General features: G+C 43.8%; 2 protein-coding genes and 3 pseudogenes across 2 annotated transcripts; all 5 read left to right on the plus strand.

Moving 5' to 3' along the window:
* The first annotated feature begins 356 nt into the window (after positions 1–356).
* Positions 357–1802, plus strand: LOC122131480 (annotated as a pseudogene).
* Positions 1803–5131: 3329 nt separating this feature from the next.
* LOC122131483 lies at positions 5132–6959 on the plus strand. Its single transcript, XM_042706213.1, has one exon. It carries the CDS (start codon positions 5289–5291, stop codon positions 6612–6614), a length of 1326 nt encoding a protein of 441 aa, XP_042562147.1. The 5' UTR covers positions 5132–5288; the 3' UTR covers positions 6615–6959.
* Positions 6960–9896: 2937 nt separating this feature from the next.
* Positions 9897–11730, plus strand: LOC122131484 (annotated as a pseudogene).
* A 2649-nt stretch (positions 11731–14379) lies between these two features.
* LOC122131485 lies at positions 14380–15916 on the plus strand (annotated as a pseudogene).
* A 3402-nt stretch (positions 15917–19318) lies between these two features.
* Positions 19319–20997, plus strand: LOC122131481. The gene is made up of 2 exons (XM_042706211.1): positions 19319–19546; positions 19672–20997. Exons 1-2 carry the CDS (start codon positions 19319–19321, stop codon positions 20650–20652), a joined length of 1209 nt encoding a protein of 402 aa, XP_042562145.1. The 3' UTR covers positions 20653–20997.
* Positions 20998–22397: the final 1400 nt, after the last annotated feature.

Consider the following 22397-nt stretch of genomic DNA (forward strand, 5'->3'; position numbering starts at 1 on the left):
CGTCTTGACGGAGAGATAACCACACCTGTCTTTCCCACTACCTTCTCAGGTTATCCACTATGTATTTTTTGCTCCACATCACAAACCCCACAGAATTTTCAAAAACAGCATTTACAGCATAACATCACCAAATAATTCCATCAGTTCTCAAGCTAACTGGCCTCAATAAGTGCTGCTGCCAGCTGTGTTATTTGTGGTGCGTGTCATGAGCGTGTCTGTAAATGTGATAATTTGCCTGTATGTGTGTGTGTTTCTGTCTGTGTGTGAGTGTGTTTCTGTCTGTATGTGAGTGTGTTTCTGTCTGTGTGTGAGTGTGTTTCTGTCTGTGTGTGAGTGTGTTTCTGTCTGTGTGTGAGTGTGTTTCTGTCTGTGTGTGAGTGTGTTTCTGTCTGTGTGTGAGTGTGTTTCTGTCTGTGTGTGTACATGAAAGTGTTCTTGAGTCATTTTGTGTCTCACTATGTCATCTTTGGCTGTGCAGATTGTACATGCTGTATCCCAGCGGACTGAACAAACATGATGCAGAGGAAGCTGGCGCTGCTGGTTGGCATCGGTGCCTTAGCCATCCTTCTGATGCTGAAGTGGGAGCATGTGATAACCCTGATTAACGGAGAAAAAGCCTCAGTACAGTTTGCACTGCAGCCACGGCAACGGACGCCCACGGACACCATCACCCCCATCCCATTCTCCAGGCACCTCATGGTATCTGCCTTTAAGGACCACAGACTGGGCGGGGCCATCAGGGTGATCAGCATCATCTGCAGGCAGGAGCTGCAGCCGCTCTACTGTGTCCTATGCGCTAACGCTAAGGCTGATGCTAACGTTGATGCTAAGGCTGATGGGGCTCCGGGTCAGTGCACATCTTTCCAGGCAAAAGTTCACCAGCACAGCGATGACTTCGGCTTTCCTTTTGTGACTTCAGACGTGTTGTGCCTGAGTCCAGCGTTGCAGCAAGCCACACGTGTCAGCATAACAGCTAACCCATACGCCTTTCACAATTTGACATTTTTATCGATCCAAAACCAGGAGGTCAAGGAATCGTTTAAGTACAACTTTACTGTATGCATATCTAACCTTTTTGGGGTGTACAATAATGCCCTCCAATTTGCACAAACCATGGAGGTGTACAAGCTTATAGGGGTTCAGAGGGTTGTCATCTACAACACCAGCTGTGGACCAGACGTTGAGAAAATTCTCAAGTACTACAGTAAAGAGGGTATGCTGGAGGTTGTGCCTTGGCCAATAGACAAGTTCCTTAAGCCATCTACTGGCTGGAGTTATGACTTACACCATGGGGACATTCATTATTATGGACAGCTGTCCACTCTGAATGAATGCATGTACAGATACATGTACCAGTCAAAGTACCTTCTGATGAATGACATTGATGAGATCATTATGCCTTACAAGCATGCCAACCTGGAGAACTTAATGGGCATTTTACAGCAGCAGCGTCCCAACGCAGGGGTCTTCAAGATCGAGAACCACATTTTCCCCAAAACGCAGTTCGATGACAGCGGCCGATTTCGTCTGCCTCGGTGGAGAGTGTGCCTGGTGTGAACATCCTGGAGCATGTCTACCGAGAGCCAGACAGGAAGCACGTTTTTAACCCCACAAAGGTGCTCATCAACCCCCGGAGCGTGGAGCAGACTTCAGTACACACCACACTGAAGCAGTTCGGACTCGTCTTTAACGTCCCGTTCGATGTATGCCGCATCATCCATGTCAGGGTGCCACTGCAAGGACAACTCTCCAAAGACCAGCTGTTCTCGACAAGAAACTCTGGGAATTTGAGAAGCTTTTGATTCCCAGTATCGATCGCGCACTGAATGAATCAGGTTGTTGTGAAATACTGATGCTTCCTACGGTGACAAAGCCGTTTGGTAACGCTGTATATCTTTTTGTTTTGCCTCACATGCAGCAAAAAAAAAAAGCATGACTAATTTAATGGAGGCCCAACACATTATTTTCTTTCTACAGGTACACAACGTTACGCATTACGGTGCTAAACTTATGCTACAGTGATACAAACGGTGTCTCTAATCACTTCGCACCACAATAATTAGGTGTTTATAATACTCAGTTTCATTTTCCAAATCAAGTCATCACTTACTATAAAACAAAGAAAATGTGGTTCAAAGATCACACACACACACACACACACACTCACAGACAGAGCTGCCCCACACACACACCATGGACACATGGGCCTCACACACACGCCACTTCATGTGACAAGGAGAATGAAGTCCAATGACTGTAAATGAAACATAGTGAGGATTAAATGTGTGATTGTCTGTATTCTAATGATTAGTATTTGTGGTGGTATAACTGTTGACTAAGTGGTAGTGTAGTGTCTCTATCATGTCCAATCCTTTCTTCAGAGTGTGAAATGACACATATACACAAGCACGCACGCACAGATGCACACACACACACGCACACTGTAACAATGTGATTGTGTGAAGGTGATTGAATCATACAGATGTGAAGGATGTAAAGGAGTTTTGTATTTGTAAATAAATCTTTGACTTCACCTCAATGGACCTGCAGTCATTTACACACATTTCCTCCTGTGCCTTCCCCTCCACCCCTCCACCACCCCGGCCTACCCCACCCCCCTCTGTACATGACACACACATTTGTCCTGTTTGTTAACTGACGTGGTCTACATAACTTCCGTCTAAATCCTGTTCCTTGTGTCTTATCTCAAGTGTCATTTGAAAATGATATGGAGATGCCAACCAGTCTGCCTGTGTTTGTTTTTTAATTTGTTTTGATTGTTTGTTTTTTAATACTACACATGGATCATGATAAACAACCTCACATTTCAGCTTTTGTTGTGTTGATCCTCAACCAGGATTTGAATTTGAATTTGGTCACACATACACACACACACACACACACACACACACACGAGCGTACACCTTTAGATGAGAGTGTCCACGTTTCCACAGGCCTGACCTGCGTTGTGTGTCTGTAAACGTTTCGTGCTCAAACTGTGGCTAGCCCACCAAGGAGATGCCACACACACACACACACCCACACCCTCACACACACACACGGTTCAGTAAAGGGTTGATGAAAACCTAAACACTTGCTTGTGTCTCACTGTAGTAGGCGTACTTAACCCTGTGTCACACCGCTCTTTTAACATAGTGTTTTTTTTTTTTGGTTGATTGTTTTATCGAGAGACAGAGAGAGTGCGGTTACGTGTGTGTTTGTGTGTGTGTGTGTGAGAGAGAAAGAGAGTGTGACTGAGTGACTTTTTTGTCACAAAAAATTGTGTTATTGGTTTTGATTACAGTTATTGGTTTTGATTACACAGGGAAACAAAAATGTTAAAGGCTCTACTGTACATGTTGGTGTGCTTGTGTTAACAAACATAATCTAAAGGTTAGTTACACCCCTCCATGCAGTTCCGCCCTGCTTTCATGTTAAGTGCTCTCTTATCGTGTCAAACCCTTTTGCACTGGAAAGAATCATCTGGTTTGGCTTGATAGGGCAAGTTCTTCAGGGCCTTTAGGCATTAGAGAACTGGGAGATTACAACACCCTCCGATCCAGGAAAGGAGATTTCTTTGCCGTCTCTGAGGTGAGTTCCCTCATCAGGTATGCAAAGAGCTTTGGGAGTCGAGAGAAGCACTGTGTAACCATAAAGTCATGATTAACGCTGAAATGAAATCTACTCATACTGTGATAGGATGAAATTACACGCATGTTTTTGTTACGCTGCCACTCTTTTTTTCTGATGTCGGAACTTGCCGTCTCTGTTCTGACGTGGAAGGGTAGGAGCTTGAGGGAGAGACAAGAAATATATTATTTGCACAGATCCAGTGGGCAACGGATCATGGCCGGACCTAGGGGATTGTATAAAGAAGAGGAGAAAATCCTATGTGAGCCGGTTCAATGGCACTTCTCATCAACCAAAAATAATTTTCATTAATAATATAACACTTGATGAGAAATTACGATACCTAACCAAACTGAATACTTTCAGGATGAATTAATGTCCATATATTGTGTATCCTGTGTGTGTAAAAATGCCATCATTTCACCCCTCTATCCAGCTAGCTAATATTGCTATAGCAGACTAACGTTAGCTTTAGACTGCCTTAGGAGACCATTTCATGAGGTAACACTAGCCTAGTTTACTACTGGAGTGTTTCTGGTATGGTGCCTGGTTAGCTGTATCAATATCTTCCCTGCTTAATTTCGTGATGTACAGTATATATTTAATTTTATCATTTTATTATGTAGTCTTGAACGTTGTGCTATAGTGCCAAGCATAGGCAGGTTAGGAATTCCATAAACAGTTACTGTCCTTTTGGCAAACCAATAGATCTCTTATGGAGACAAAAACTACAGAGTAGTTTATGAGGTTATGACATTTAAAAAAACGGTCTTGACGGAGAGATAACCACACCTGTATCTACGCGTCTTGACGGAGAGATAACCACACCTGTCTTTCCCACTACCTTCTCAGGTTATCCACTATGTAGTTTTTTGCTCCACATCACAAACCCCACAGAATTTTCAAAAACAGCATTTACAGCATAACATCACCAAATAATTCCATCAGTTCTCAAGCTAACTGGCCTCAATAAGTGCTGCTGCCAGCTGTGTTACTTTTGGTGTTTGCAAAGGCAAATTTCCTAACCATGAACTAGTCGGCTTGTTACATTTAGACAAGACTCATGAGCGTGTCTGTAAATGTGATAATTTGCCTGTATGTGAGTGTGTTTCTGTCTGTGTGTGAGTGTGTTTCTGTCTGTATGTGAGTGTGTTTCTGTCTGTATGTGTGAGTGTGTTTCTGTCTGTATGTGTGAGTGTGTTTCTGTCTGTGTGTGAGTGTGTTTCTGTCTGTATGTGAGTGTGTTTCTGTGTGTGTGTGAGTGTGTTTCTGTCTGTGTGTGAGTGTGTTTCTGTCTGTGTGTGAGTGTGTTTCTGTCTGTATGTGAGTGTGTTTCTGTCTGTGTGTGAGTGTGTTTCTGTCTGTGTGTGATGTGTTTCTGCCTGTGTGTGAGTGTGTTTCTGTCTGTGTGAGTGTGTTTCTGTCTGTGTGTGAGTGTGTTTCTGTCTGTGTGTGAGTGTGTTTCTGTCTGTGTGTGAGTGTGTTTCTGTCTGTGTGTGAGTGTGTTTCTGTCTGTGTGTGAGTGTGTTTCTGTCTGTGTGTGAGTGTGTTTCTGTCTGTGTGTGTACATGAAAGTGTTCTTGAGTCATTTTGTGTCTCACTATGTCATCTTTGGCTGTGCAGATTGTACATGCTGTATCCCAGCGGACTGAACAAACATGATGCAGAGGAAGCTGGCGCTGCTGGTTGGCATCGGTGCCTTAGCCATCCTTCTGATGCTGAAGTGGGAGCATGTGATAACCCTGATTAACGGAGAAAAAGCCTCAGTACAGTTTGCACTGCAGCCACGGCAACGGACGCCCACGGACACCATCACCCCCATCCCATTCTCCAGGCACCTCATGGTATCTGCCTTTAAGGACCACAGACTGGGCGGGGCCATCAGGGTGATCAGCATCATCTGCAGGCAGGAGCTGCAGCCGCTCTACTGTGTCCTATGTGCTAACGCTAAGGCTGATGCTAACGTTGATGCTAAGGCTGATGGGGCTCCGGGTCAGTGCACATCTTTCCAGGCAAAAGTTCACCAGCACAGCGATGACTTCGGCTTTCCTTTTGTGACTTCAGACGTGTTGTGCCTGAGTCCAGCGTTGCAGCAAGCCACACGTGTCAGCATAACAGCTAACCCATACGCCTTTCACAATTTGACATTTTTATCGATCCAAAACCAGGAGGTCAAGGAATCGTTTAAGTACAACTTTACTGTATGCATATCTAACCTTTTTGGGGTGTACAATAATGCCCTCCAATTTGCACAAACCATGGAGGTGTACAAGCTTATAGGGGTTCAGAGGGTTGTCATCTACAACACCAGCTGTGGACCAGACGTTGAGAAAATTCTCAAGTACTACAGTAAAGAGGGTATGCTGGAGGTTGTGCCTTGGCCAATAGACAAGTTCCTTAAGCCATCTACTGGCTGGAGTTATGACTTACACCATGGGGACATTCATTATTATGGACAGCTGACCACTCTGAATGAATGCATATACAGATACATGTACCAGTCAAAGTACCTTCTGATGAATGACATTGATGAGATCATTATGCCTTACAAGCATGCCAACCTGGAGAACTTAATGGGCATTTTACAGCAGCAGCGTCCCAACGCAGGGGTCTTCAAGATCGAGAACCACATTTTCCCCAAAACGCAGTTCGATGACAGCGGCCGATTTCGTCTGCCTCGGTGGAGGAGTGTGCCTGGTGTGAACATCCTGGAGCATGTCTACCGAGAGCCGGACAGGAAGCACGTGTTTAACCCCACAAAGGTGCTCATCAACCCCCGGAGCGTGGAGCAGACTTCAGTACACACCACACTGAAGCAGTTCGGACTCGTCTTTAACGTCCCGTTCGATGTATGCCGCATCATCCATGTCAGGGTGCCACTGCAAGGACAACTCTCCAAAGACCAGCTGTTCGTCGACAAGAAATTTGAGAAGCTTTTGATTCCCAGTATCGATCGCGCACTGAATGAATCAGGTGTGTTGTGAAATACTGATGCTTCCTACGGTGACAAAGCCGTTTGGTAACGCTGTATATCTTTTTGTTTTGCCTCACATGCAGCAAAAAAAAAAGCACAAAAAGAAAAACCTTTGTAACAGTACCGAAGCGTGACTAATTTAATGGAGGCCCAACACATTATTTTCTTTCTACAGGTACACAACGTTACGCATTACGGTGCTAAACTTATGCTACAGTGATACAAACGGTGTCTCTAATCACTTCGCACCACAATAATTAGGTGTTTATAATACTCAGTTTCATTTTCCAAATCAAGTCATCACTTACTATAAAACAAAGAAAATGTGGTTCAAAGATCACACACACACACACACACACACTCACAGACAGAGCTGCCCACACACACACCATGGACACATGGGCCTCACACACACGCCACTTCATGTGACAAGGAGAATGAAGTCCAATGACTGTAAATGAAACATAGTGAGGATTAAATGTGTGATTGTCTGTATTCTAATGATTAGTATTTGTGGTGGTATAACTGTTGACTAAGTGGTAGTGTAGTGTCTCTATCATGTCCAATCCTTTCTTCAGAGTGTGAAATGACACATATACACAAGCACGCACGCACAGATGCACACACACACACGCACACTGTAACAATGTGATTGTGTGAAGGTGATTGAATCATACAGATGTGAAGGATGTAAAGGAGTTTTGTATTTGTAAATAAATCTTTGACTTCACCTCAATGGACCTGCAGTCATTTACACACATTTCCTCCTGTGCCTTCCCCTCCACCCCTCCACCACCCCGGCCTACCCCACCCCCCTCTGTACATGACACACACATTTGTCCTGTTTGTTAACTGACGTGGTCTACATAACTTCCGTCTAAATCCTGTTCCTTGTGTCTTATCTCAAGTGTCATTTGAAAATGATATGGAGATGCCAACCAGTCTGCCTGTGTTTGTTTTTTAATTTGTTTTGATTGTTTGTTTTTTAATACTACACATGGATCATGATAAACAACCTCACATTTCAGCTTTTGTTGTGTTGATCCTCAACCAGGATTTGAATTTGAATTTGGTCACACATACACACACACACACACACACACACACACACGAGCGTACACCTTTAGATGAGAGTGTCCACGTTTCCACAGGCCTGACCTGCGTTGTGTGTCTGTAAACGTTTCGTGCTCAAACTGTGGCTAGCCCACCAAGGAGATGCCACACACACACACACACCCACACCCTCACACACACACACGGTTCAGTAAAGGGGTTGATGAAAACCTAAACACTTGCTTGTGTCTCACTGTAGTAGGCGTACTTAACCCTGTGTCACACCGCTCTTTTAACATAGTGTTTTTTTTTTTGGTTGATTGTTTTATCGAGAGACAGAGAGAGTGCGGTTACGTGTGTGTTTGTGTGTGTGTGTGTGAGAGAGAAAGAGAGTGTGACTGAGTGACTTTTTTGTCACAAAAAATTGTGTTATTGGTTTTGATTACAGTTATTGGTTTTGATTACACAGGGAAACAAAAAGATGTTAAAGGCTCTACTGTACATGTTGGTGTGCTTGTGTTAACAAACATAATCTAAAGGTTAGTTACACCCCTCCATGCAGTTCCGCCCTGCTTTCATGTTAAGTGCTCTCTTATCGTGTCAAACCCTTTTGCACTGGAAAGAATCATCTGGTTTGGCTTGATAGGGCAAGTTCTTCAGGGCCTTTAGGCATTAGAGAACTGGGAGATTACAACACCCTCCGATCCAGGAAAGGAGATTTCTTTGCCGTCTCTGAGGTGAGTTCCCTCATCAGGTATGCAAAGAGCTTTGGGAGTCGAGAGAAGCACTGTGTAACCATAAAGTCATGATTAACGCTGAAATGAAATCTACTCATACTGTGATAGGATGAAATTACACGCATGTTTTTGTTACGCTGCCACTCTTTTTTTCTGATGTCGGAACTTGCCGTCTCTGTTCTGACGTGGAAGGGTAGGAGCTTGAGGGAGAGACAAGAAATATATTATTTGCACAGATCCAGTGGGCAACGGATCATGGCCGGACCTAGGGGATTGTATAAAGAAGAGGAGAAAATCCTATGTGAGCCGGTTCAATGGCACTTCTCATCAACCAAAAATAATTTTCATTAATAATATAACACTTGATGAGAAATTACGATACCTAACCAAACTGAATACTTTCAGGATGAATTAATGTCCATATATTGTGTATCCTGTGTGTGTAAAAATGCCATCATTTCACCCCTCTATCCAGCTAGCTAATATTGCTATAGCAGACTAACGTTAGCTTTAGACTGCCTTAGGAGACCATTTCATGAGGTAACACTAGCCTAGTTTACTACTGGAGTGTTTCTGGTATGGTGCCTGGTTAGCTGTATCAATATCTTCCCTGCTTAATTTCGTGATGTACAGTATATATTTAATTTTATCATTTTATTATGTAGTCTTGAACGTTGTGCTATAGTGCCAAGCATAGGCAGGTTAGGAATTCCATAAACAGTTACTGTCCTTTTGGCAAACCAATAGATCTCTTATGGAGACAAAAACTACAGAGTAGTTTTATGAGGTTATGACATTTAAAAAAACGGTCTTGACGGAGAGATAACCACACCTGTATCTACGCGTCTTGACGGAGAGATAACCACACCTGTCTTTCCCACTACCTTCTCAGGTTATCCACTATGTAGTTTTTTGCTCCACATCACAAACCCACAGAATTTTCAAAAAACAGCATTTACAGCATAACATCACCAAATAATTCCATCAGTTCTCAAGCTAACTGGCCTCAATAAGTGCTGCTGCCAGCTGTGTTATTTTTGGTGTTTGCAAAGGCAAATTTCCTAACCATGAACTAGTCGGCTTGTTACATTTAGACAAGACTCATGAGCGTGTCTGTAAATGTGATAATTTGCCTGTATGTGTGAGTGTGTTTCTGTCTGTGTGTGAGTGTGTTTCTGTCTGTGTGTGAGTGTGTTTCTGTCTGTGTGTGAGTGTGTTTCTGTCTGTGTGTGAGTGTGTTTCTGTCTGTGTGTGAGTGTGTTTCTGTCTGTGTGTGAGTGTGTTTCTGTCTGTGTGTGAGTGTGTTTCTGTCTGTGTGTGAGTGTGTTTCTGTCTGTGTGTGAGTGTGTTTCTGTCTGTGTGTGTGAGTGTGTTTCTGTCTGTGTGTGAGTGTGTGTTTCTGTCTGTGTGTGAGTGTGTTTCTGTCTGTGTGTGAGTGTGTTTCTGTCTGTGTGTGAGTGTGTTTCTGTCTGTGTGTGAGTGTGTTTCTGTCTGTGTGTGAGTGTGTTTCTGTCTGTGTGTGAGTGTGTTTCTGTCTGTGTGTGAGTGTGTTTCTGTCTGTGTGTGTACATGAAAGTGTTCTTGAGTCATTTTGTGTCTCACTATGTCATCTTTGGCTGTGCAGATTGTACATGCTGTATCCCAGCGGACTGAACAAACATGATGCAGAGGAAGCTGGCGCTGCTGGTTGGCATCGGTGCCTTAGCCATCCTTCTGATGCTGAAGTGGGAGCATGTGATAACCCTGATTAACGGAGAAAAAGCCTCAGTACAGTTTGCACTGCAGCCACGGCAACGGACGCCCACGGACACCATCACCCCCATCCCATTCTCCAGGCACCTCATGGTATCTGCCTTTAAGGACCACAGACTGGGCGGGGCCATCAGGGTGATCAGCATCATCTGCAGGCAGGAGCTGCAGCCGCTCTACTGTGTCCTATGCGCTAACGCTAAGGCTGATGCTAACGTTGATGCTAAGGCTGATGGGGCTCCGGGTCAGTGCACATCTTTCCAGGCAAAAGTTCACCAGCACAGCGATGACTTCGGCTTTCCTTTTGTGACTTCAGACGTGTTGTGCCTGAGTCCAGCGTTGCAGCAAGCCACACGTGTCAGCATAACAGCTAACCCATACGCTTTCACAATTTGACATTTTTATCGATCCAAAACCAGGAGGTCAAGGAATCGTTTAAGTACAACTTTACTGTATGCATATCTAACCTTTTTGGGGTGTACAATAATGCCCTCCAATTTGCACAAACCATGGAGGTGTACAAGCTTATAGGGGTTCAGAGGGTTGTCATCTACAACACCAGCTGTGGACCAGACGTTGAGAAAATTCTCAAGTACTACAGTAAAGAGGGTATGCTGGAGGTTGTGCCTTGGCCAATAGACAAGTTCCTTAAGCCATCTACTGGCTGGAGTTATGACTTACACCATGGGGACATTCATTATTATGGACAGCTGACCACTCTGAATGAATGCATTACAGATACATGTACCAGTCAAAGTACCTTCTGCTGAATGACATTGATGAGATCATTATGCCTTACAAGCATGCCAACCTGGAGAACTTAATGGGCATTTTACAGCAGCAGCGTCCCAACGCAGGGGTCTTCAAGATCGAGAACCACATTTTCCCCAAAACGCAGTTCGATGACAGCGGCCGATTTCGTCTGCCTCGGTGGAGGAGTGTGCCTGGTGTGAACATCCTGGAGCATGTCTACCGAGAGCCGGACAGGAAGCACGTTTTAACCCCACAAAGGTGCTCATCAACCCCCGGAGCGTGGAGCAGACTTCAGTACACACCACACTGAAGCAGTTCGGACTCGTCTTTAACGTCCCGTTCGATGTATGCCGCATCATCCATGTCAGGGTGCCACTGCAAGGACAACTCTCCAAAGACCAGCTGTTCGTCGACAAGAAACTCTGGGAATTTGAGAAGCTTTTGATTCCCAGTATCGATCGCGCACTGAATGAATCAGGTGTGTTGTGAAATACTGATGCTTCCTACGGTGACAAAGCCGTTTGGTAACGCTGTATATCTTTTTGTTTTGCCTCACATGCAGCAAAAAAAAAAGCACAAAAAGAAAAACCTTTGTAACAGTACCGAAGCGTGACTAATTTAATGGAGGCCCAACACATTATTTTCTTTCTACAGGTACACAACGTTACGCATTACGGTGCTAAACTTATGCTACAGTGATACAAACGGTGTCTCTAATCACTTCGCACCACAATAATTAGGTGTTTATAATACTCAGTTTCATTTTCCAAATCAAGTCATCACTTACTATAAAACAAAGAAAATGTGGTTCAAAGATCACACACACACACACACACACACACTCACAGACAGAGCTGCCCACACACACACCATGGACACATGGGCCTCACACACACGCCACTTCATGTGACAAGGAGAATGAAGTCCAATGACTGTAAATGAAACATAGTGAGGATTAAATGTGTGATTGTCTGTATTCTAATGATTAGTATTTGTGGTGGTATAACTGTTGACTAAGTGGTAGTGTAGTGTCTCTATCATGTCCAATCCTTTCTTCAGAGTGTGAAATGACACATATACACAAGCACGCACGCACAGATGCACACACACACACGCACACTAACAATGTGATTGTGTGAAGGTGATTGAATCATACAGATGTGAAGGATGTAAAGGAGTTTTGTATTTGTAAATAAATCTTTGACTTCACCTCAATGGACCTGCAGTCATTTACACATTTCCTCCTGTGCCTTCCCCTCCACCCCTCCCACGGCCTACCCCACCCCCCTCTGTACATGACACACACATTTGTCCTGTTTGTTAACTGACGTGGTCTACATAACTTCCGTCTAAATCCTGTTCCTTGTGTCTTATCTCAAGTGTCATTTGAAAATGATATGGAGATGCCAACCAGTCTGCCTGTGTTTGTTTTTTAATTTGTTTTGATTGTTTGTTTTTTAATACTACACATGGATCATGATAAACAACCTCACATTTCAGCTTTTGTTGTGTTGATCCTCAACCAGGATTTGAATTTGAATTTGGTCACACATACACACACACACACACACACACACACACACACACACACACACACACACACACACACACGAGCGTACACCTTTAGATGAGAGTGTCCACGTTTCCACAGGCCTGACCTGCGTTGTGTGTCTGTAAACGTTTCGTGCTCAAACTGTGGCTAGCCCACCAAGGAGATGCCACACACACACACACACCCACACCCTCACACACACACACGGTTCAGTAAAGGGGTTGATGAAAACCTAAACACTTGCTTGTGTCTCACTGTAGTAGGCGTACTTAACCCTGTGTCACACCGCTCTTTTAACATAGTGTTTTTTTTTTTGGTTGATTGTTTTATCGAGAGACAGAGAGAGTGCGGTTACGTGTGTTTTGTGTGTGTGTGTGAGAGAGAAAGAGAGTGTGACTGAGTGACTTTTTTGTCACAAAAAATTGTGTTATTGGTTTTGATTACAGTTATTGGTTTTGATTACACAGGGAAACAAAAAGATGTTAAAGGCTCTACTGTACATGTTGGTGTGCTTGTGTTAACAAACATAATCTAAAGGTTAGTTACACTCCCTCCATGCAGTTCCGCCCTGCTTTCATGTTAAGTGCTCTCTTATCGTGTCAAACCCTTTTGCACTGGAAAGAATCATCTGTTTTGGCTTGATAGGGCAAGTTCTTCAGGGCCTTTAGGCATTAGAGAACTGGGAGATTACAACACCCTCCAATCCAGGAAAGGAGATTTCTTTGCCGTCTCTGAGGTGAGTTCCCTCATCAGGTATGCAAAGAGCTTTGGGAGTCGAGAGAAGCACTGTGTAACCATAAAGTCATGATTAACGCTGAAATGAAATCTACTCATACTGTGATAGGATGAAATTACACGCATGTTTTTGTTACGCTGCCACTCTTTTTTTCTGATGTCGGAACTTGCCGTCTCTGTTCTGACGTGGAAGGGTAGGAGCTTGAGGGAGAGACAAGAAATATATTATTTGCACAGATCCAGTGGGCAACGGATCATGGCCGGACCTAGGGGATTGTATAAAGAAGAGGAGAAAATCCTATGTGAGCCGGTTCAATGGCACTTCTCATCAACCAAAAATAATTTTCATTAATAATATAACACTTGATGAGAAATTACGATACCTAACCAAACTGAATACTTTCAGGATGAATTAATGTCCATATATTGTGTATCCTGTGTGTGTAAAAATGCCATCATTTCACCCCTCTATCCAGCTAGCTAATATTGCTATAGCAGACTAACGTTAGCTTTAGACTGCCTTAGGAGACCATTTCATGAGGTAACACTAGCCTAGTTTACTACTGGAGTGTTTCTGGTATGGTGCCTGGTTAGCTGTATCAATATCTTCCCTGCTTAATTTCGTGATGTACAGTATATATTTAATTTTATCATTTTATTATGTAGTCTTGAACGTTGTGCTATAGTGCCAAGCATAGGCAGGTTAGGAATTCCATAAACAGTTACTGTCCTTTTGGCAAACCAATAGATCTCTTATGGAGACAAAAACTACAGAGTAGTTTTATGAGGTTATGACATTTAAAAAAACGGTCTTGACGGAGAGATAACCACACCTGTATCTACGCGTCTTGACGGAGAGATAACCACACCTGTCTTTCCCACTACCTTCTCAGGTTATCCACTATGTATTTTTTTGCTCCACATCACAAACCCCACAGAATTTTTCAAAAACAGCATTTACAGCATAACATCACCAAATAATTCCATCAGTTCTCAAGCTAACTGGCCTCAATAAGTGCTGCTGCCAGCTGTGTTATTTGTGGTGCGTGTCATGAATGTCTGTAAATGTGATAATTTGCCTGTATGTGTGTGTTTCTGTCTGTGTGTGAGTGTTTCTGTCTGTATGTGAGTGTGTTTCTGTCTGTGTGTGAGTGTGTTTCTGTCTGTGTGTGAGTGTGTTTCTGTCTGTGTGTGAGTGTGTTTCTGTCTGTGTGTGAGTGTGTTTCTGTCTGTGTGTGAGTGTGTTTCTGTCTGTGTGTGTACATGAAAGTGTTCTTGAGTCATTTTGTGTCTCACTATGTCATCTTTGGCTGTGCAGATTGTACATGCTGTATCCCAGCGGACTGAACAAACATGATGCAGAGGAAGCTGGCGCTGCTGGTTGGCATCGGTGCCTTAGCCATCCTTCTGATGCTGAAGTGGGAGCATGTGATAACCCTGATTAACGGAGAAAAAGCCTCAGTACAGTTTGCACTGCAGCCACGGCAACGGACGCCCACGGACACCATCACCCCCATCCCATTCTCCAGGCACCTCATGGTATCTGCCTTTAAGGACCACAGACTGGGCGGGGCCATCAGGGTGATCAGCATCATCTGCAGGCAGGAGCTGCAGCCGCTCTACTGTGTCCTATGCGCTAACGCTAAGGCTGATGCTAACGTTGATGCTAAGGCTGATGGGGCTCCGGGTCAGTGCACATCTTTCCAGGCAAAAGTTCACCAGCACAGCGATGACTTCGGCTTTCCTTTTGTGACTTCAGACGTGTTGTGCCTGAGTCCAGCGTTGCAGCAAGCCACACGTGTCAGCATAACAGCTAACCCATACGCCTTTCACAATTTGACATTTTTATCGATCCAAAACCAGGAGGTCAAGGAATCGTTTAAGTACAACTTTACTGTATGCATATCTAACCTTTTTGGGGTGTACAATAATGCCCTCCAATTTGCACAAACCATGGAGGTGTACAAGCTTATAGGGGTTCAGAGGGTTGTCATCTACAACACCAGCTGTGGACCAGACGTTGAGAAAATTCTCAAGTACTACAGTAAAGAGGGTATGCTGGAGGTTGTGCCTTGGCCAATAGACAAGTTCCTTAAGCCATCTACTGGTGGAGTTATGACTTACACCATGGGGACATTCATTATTATGGACAGCTGACCACTCTGAATGAATGCATATACAGATACATGTACCAGTCAAAGTACCTCTGATGAATGACATTGATGAGATCATTATGCCTTACAAGCATGCCAACCTGGAGAACTTAATGGGCATTTTACAGCAGCAGCGTCCCAACGCAGGGGTCTTCAAGATCGAGAACCACATTTTCCCCAAAACGCAGTTCGATGACAGCGGCCGATTTCGTCTGCCTCGGTGGAGGAGTGTGCCTGGTGTGAACATCCTGGAGCACGTCTACCGAGAGCCGGACAGGAAGCACGTTTTTAACCCCACAAAGGTGCTCATCAACCCCCGGAGCGTGGAGCAGACTTCAGTACACACCACACTGAAGCAGTTCGGACTCGTCTTTAACGTCCCGTTCGATGTATGCCGCATCATCCATGTCAGGGTGCCACTGCAAGGACAACTCTCCAAAGACCAGCTGTTCGTCGACAAGAAACTCTGGGAATTTGAGAAGCTTTTGATTCCCAGTATCGATCGCGCACTGAATGAATCAGGTGTGTTGTGAAATACTGATGCTTCCTACGGTGACAAAGCCGTTTGGTAACGCTGTATATCTTTTGTTTTGCCTCACATGCAGCAAAAAAAAAAAAGCGAATGACTAATTTAATGGAGGCCCAACACATTATTTTCTTTCTACAGGTACACAACGTTACGCATTACGGTGCTAAACTTATGCTACAGTGATACAAACGGTGTCTCTAATCACTTCGCACCACAATAATTAGGTGTTTATAATACTCAGTTTCATTTTCCAAATCAAGTCATCACTTACTATAAAACAAAGAAAATGTGGTTCAAAGATCACACACACACACACACACACACTCACAGACAGAGCTGCCCCACACACACACCATGGACACATGGGCCTCACACACACGCCACTTCATGTGACAAGGAGAATGAAGTCCAATGACTGTAAATGAAACATAGTGAGGATTAAATGTGTGATTGTCTGTATTCTAATGATTAGTATTTGTGGTGGTATAACTGTTGACTAAGTGGTAGTGTAGTGTCTCTATCATGTCCAATCCTTTCTTCAGAGTGTGAAATGACACATATACACAAGCACGCACGCACAGATGCACACACACACACGCACACTGTAACAATGTGATTGTGTGAAGGTGATTGAATCATACAGATGTGAAGGATGTAAAGGAGTTTTGTATTTGTAAATAAATCTTTGACTTCACCTCAATGGACCTGCAGTCATTTACACACATTTCCTCCTGTGCCTTCCCCTCCACCCCTCCACCACCCCGGCCTACCCCACCCCCTCTGTACATGACACACACATTTGTCCTGTTTGTTAACTGACGTGGTCTACATAACTTCCGTCTAAATCCTGTTCCTTGTGTCTTATCTCAAGTGTCATTTGAAAATGATATGGAGATGCCAACCAGTCTGCCTGTGTTTGTTTTTTAATTTGTTTTGATTGTTTGTTTTTTAATACTACACATGGATCATGATAAACAACCTCACATTTCAGCTTTTGTTGTGTTGATCCTCAACCAGGATTTGAATTTGAATTTGGTCACACATACACACACACACACACACACACACACACACGAGCGTACACCTTTAGATGAGAGTGTCCACGTTTCCACAGGCCTGACCTGCGTTGTGTGTCTGTAAACGTTTCGTGCTCAAACTGTGGCTAGCCCACCAAGGAGATGCCACACACACACACACACCCACACCCTCACACACACACACGGTTCAGTAAAGGGGTTGATGAAAACCTAAACACTTGCTTGTGTCTCACTGTAGTAGGCGTACTTAACCCTGTGTCACACCGCTCTTTTAACATAGTGTTTTTTTTTTTGGTTGATTGTTTTATCGAGAGACAGAGAGAGTGCGGTTACGTGTGTGTTTGTGTGTGTGTGTGTGAGAGAGAAAGAGAGTGTGACTGAGTGACTTTTTTGTCACAAAAAATTGTGTTATTGGTTTTGATTACAGTTATTGGTTTTGATTACACAGGGAAACAAAAAGATGTTAAAGGCTCTACTGTACATGTTGGTGTGCTTGTGTTAACAAACATAATCTAAAGGTTAGTTACACTCCCTCCATGCAGTTCCGCCCTGCTTTCATGTTAAGTGCTCTCTTATCGTGTCAAACCCTTTTGCACTGGAAAGAATCATCTGGTTTGGCTTGATAGGGCAAGTTCTTCAGGGCCTTTAGGCATTAGAGAACTGGGAGATTACAACACCCTCCGATCCAGGAAAGGAGATTTCTTTGCCGTCTCTGAGGTGAGTTCCCTCATCAGGTATGCAAAGAGCTTTGGGAGTCGAGAGAAGCACTGTGTAACCATAAAGTCATGATTAACGCTGAAATGAAATCTACTCATACTGTGATAGGATGAAATTACACGCATGTTTTTGTTACGCTGCCACTCTTTTTTTCTGATGTCGGAACTTGCCGTCTCTGTTCTGACGTGGAAGGGTAGGAGCTTGAGGGAGAGACAAGAAATATATTATTTGCACAGATCCAGTGGGCAACGGATCATGGCCGGACCTAGGGGATTGTATAAAGAAGAGGAGAAAATCCTATGTGAGCCGGTTCAATGGCACTTCTCATCAACCAAAAATAATTTTCATTAATAATATAACACTTGATGAGAAATTACGATACCTAACCAAACTGAATACTTTCAGGATGAATTAATGTCCATATATTGTGTATCCTGTGTGTGTAAAAATGCCATCATTTCACCCCTCTATCCAGCTAGCTAATATTGCTATAGCAGACTAACGTTAGCTTTAGACTGCCTTAGGAGACCATTTCATGAGGTAACACTAGCCTAGTTTACTACTGGAGTGTTTCTGGTATGGTGCCTGGTTAGCTGTATCAATATCTTCCCTGCTTAATTTCGTGATGTACAGTATATATTTAATTTTATCATTTTATTATGTAGTCTTGAACGTTGTGCTATAGTGCCAAGCATAGGCAGGTTAGGAATTCCATAAACAGTTACTGTCCTTTTGGCAAACCAATAGATCTCTTATGGAGACAAAAACTACAGAGTAGTTTTATGAGGTTATGACATTTAAAAAAACGGTCTTGACGGAGAGATAACCACACCTGTATCTACGCGTCTTGACGGAGAGATAACCACACCTGTCTTTCCCACTACCTTCTCAGGTTATCCACTATGTAGTTTTTTGCTCCACATCACAAACCCCACAGAATTTTCAAAAACAGCATTTACAGCATAACATCACCAAATAATTCCATCAGTTCTCAAGCTAACTGGCCTCAATAAGTGCTGCTGCCAGCTGTGTTACTTGTGGTGTTTGCAAAGGCAAATTTCCTAACCATTAATTAGTCGGCTTGTTACATTTAGACAAGACTCATGAGCGTGTCTGTAAATGTGATAATTTGCCTGTATGTGAGTGTGTTTCTGTCTGTGTGTGAGTGTGTTTCTGTCTGTATGTGAGTGTGTTTCTGTCTGTATGTGTGAGTGTGTTTGTCTGTATGTGTGAGTGTGTTTCTGTCTGTGTGTGAGTGTGTTTCTGTCTGTATGTGAGTGTGTTTCTGTCTGTGTGTGAGTGTGTTTCTGTCTGTGTGTGAGTGTGTTTCTGTCTGTGTGTGAGTGTGTTTCTGTCTGTATGTGAGTGTGTTTCTGTCTGTGTGTGAGTGTGTTTCTGTCTGTGTGTGAGTGTGTTTCTGTCTGTGTGTGAGTGTGTTTCTGTCTGTATGTGAGTGTGTTTCTGTCTGTGTGTGAGTGTGTTTCTGTCTGTGTGTGAGTGTGTTTCTGTCTGTGTGTGAGTGTGTTTCTGTCTGTGTGTGAGTGTGTTTCTGTCTGTGTGTGAGTGTGTTTCTGTCTGTGTGTGAGTGTGTTTCTGTCTGTGTGTGTACATGAAAGTGTTCTTGAGTCATTTTGTGTCTCACTATGTCATCTTTGGCTGTGCAGATTGTACATGCTGTATCCCAGCGGACTGAACAAACATGATGCAGAGGAAGCTGGCGCTGCTGGTTGGCATCGGTGCCTTAGCCATCCTTCTGATGCTGAAGTGGGAGCATGTGATAACCCTGATTAACGGAGAAAAAGCCTCAGTACAGTTTGCACTGCAGCCACGGCAACGGACGCCCACGGACACCATCACCCCCATCCCATTCTCCAGGCACCTCATGGTATCTGCCTTTAAGGACCACAGACTGGGCGGGGCCATCAGGGTGATCAGCATCATCTGCAGGCAGGAGCTGCAGCCGCTCTACTGTGTCCTATGTGCTAACGCTAAGGCTGATGCTAACGTTGATGCTAAGGCTGATGGGGCTCCGGGTCAGTGCAATCTTTCCAGGCAAAAGTTCACCAGCACAGCGATGACTTCGGCTTTCCTTTTGTGACTTCAGACGTGTTGTGCCTGAGTCCAGCGTTGCAGCAAGCCACACGTGTCAGCATAACAGCTAACCCATACGCCTTTCACAATTTGACATTTTTATCGATCCAAAACCAGGAGGTCAAGGAATCGTTTAAGTACAACTTTACTGTATGCATATCTAACCTTTTTGGGGTGTACAATAATGCCCTCCAATTTGCACAAACCATGGAGGTGTACAAGCTTATAGGGGTTCAGAGGGTTGTCATCTACAACACCAGCTGTGGACCAGACGTTGAGAAAATTCTCAAGTACTACAGTAAAGAGGGTATGCTGGAGGTTGTGCCTTGGCCAATAGACAAGTTCCTTAAGCCATCTACTGGCTGGAGTTATGACTTACACCATGGGGACATTCATTATTATGGACAGCTGACCACTCTGAATGAATGCATATACAGATACATGTACCAGTCAAAGTACCTTCTGATGAATGACATTGATGAGATCATTATGCCTTACAAGCATGCCAACCTGGAGAACTTAATGGGCATTTTACAGCAGCAGCGTCCCAACGCAGGGGTCTTCAAGATCGAGAACCACATTTTCCCCAAAACGCAGTTCGATGACAGCGGCCGATTTCGTCTGCCTCGGTGGAGGAGTGTGCCTGGTGTGAACATCCTGGAGCATGTCTACCGAGAGCCGGACAGGAAGCACGTGTTTAACCCCACAAAGGTGCTCATCAACCCCCGGAGCGTGGAGCAGACTTCAGTACACACCACACTGAAGCAGTTCGGACTCGTCTTTAACGTCCCGTTCGATGTATGCCGCATCATCCATGTCAGGGTGCCACTGCAAGGACAACTCTCCAAAGACCAGCTGTTCGTCGACAAGAAACTCTGGGAATTTGAGAAGCTTTTGATTCCCAGTATCGATCGCGCACTGAATGAATCAGGTGTGTTGTGAAATACTGATGCTTCCTACGGTGACAAAGCCGTTTGGTAACGCTGTATATCTTTTTGTTTTGCCTCACATGCAGCAAAAAAAAAAGCACAAAAAGAAAAACCTTTGTAACAGTACCGAAGCGTGACTAATTTAATGGAGGCCCAACACATTATTTTCTTTCTACAGGTACACAACGTTACGCATTACGGTGCTAAACTTATGCTACAGTGATACAAACGGTGTCTCTAATCACTTCGCACCACAATAATTAGGTGTTTATAATACTCAGTTTCATTTTCCAAATCAAGTCATCACTTACTATAAAACAAAGAAAATGTGGTTCAAAGATCACACACACACACACACACACACTCACAGACAGAGCTGCCCACACACACACCATGGACACATGGGCCTCACACACACGCCACTTCATGTGACAAGGAGAATGAAGTCCAATGACTGTAAATGAAACATAGTGAGGATTAAATGTGTGATTGTCTGTATTCTAATGATTAGTATTTGTGGTGGTATAACTGTTGACTAAGTGGTAGTGTAGTGTCTCTATCATGTCCAATCCTTTCTTCAGAGTGTGAAATGACACATATACACAAGCACGCACGCACAGATGCACACACACACACGCACACTGTAACAATGTGATTGTGTGAAGGTGATTGAATCATACAGATGTGAAGGATGTAAAGGAGTTTTGTATTTGTAAATAAATCTTTGACTTCACCTCAATGGACCTGCAGTCATTTACACACATTTCCTCCTGTGCCTTCCCCTCCACCCCTCCACCACCCCGGCCTACCCCACCCCCCTCTGTACATGACACACACATTTGTCCTGTTTGTTAACTGACGTGGTCTACATAACTTCCGTCTAAATCCTGTTCCTTGTGTCTTATCTCAAGTGTCATTTGAAAATGATATGGAGATGCCAACCAGTCTGCCTGTGTTTGTTTTTTAATTTGTTTTGATTGTTTGTTTTTTAATACTACACATGGATCATGATAAACAACCTCACATTTCAGCTTTTGTTGTGTTGATCCTCAACCAGGATTTGAATTTGAATTTGGTCACACATACACACACACACACACACACACACACACACGAGCGTACACCTTTAGATGAGAGTGTCCACGTTTCCACAGGCCTGACCTGCGTTGTGTGTCTGTAAACGTTTCGTGCTCAAACTGTGGCTAGCCCACCAAGGAGATGCCACACACACACACACACCCACACCCTCACACACACACACGGTTCAGTAAAGGGGTTGATGAAAACCTAAACACTTGCTTGTGTCTCACTGTAGTAGGCGTACTTAACCCTGTGTCACACCGCTCTTTTAACATAGTGTTTTTTTTTTTGGGTTGATTGTTTTATCGAGAGACAGAGAGAGTGCGGTTACGTGTGTGTTTGTGTGTGTGTGTGTGAGAGAGAAAGAGAGTGTGACTGAGTGACTTTTTTGTCACAAAAAATTGTGTTATTGGTTTTGATTACAGTTATTGGTTTTGATTACACAGGGAAACAAAAAGATGTTAAAGGCTCTACTGTACATGTTGGTGTGCTTGTGTTAACAAACATAATCTAAAGGTTAGTTACACCCCTCCATGCAGTTCCGCCCTGCTTTCATGTTAAGTGCTCTCTTATCGTGTCAAACCCTTTTGCACTGGAAAGAATCATCTGGTTTGGCTTGATAGGGCAAGTTCTTCAGGGCCTTTAGGCATTAGAGAACTGGGAGATTACAACACCCTC

The sequence above is a fragment of the Clupea harengus genome, unplaced genomic scaffold (genome assembly GCF_900700415.2).
Source record: "Clupea harengus unplaced genomic scaffold, Ch_v2.0.2, whole genome shotgun sequence".
Classification (NCBI taxonomy): domain Eukaryota; kingdom Metazoa; phylum Chordata; class Actinopteri; order Clupeiformes; family Clupeidae; genus Clupea; species Clupea harengus.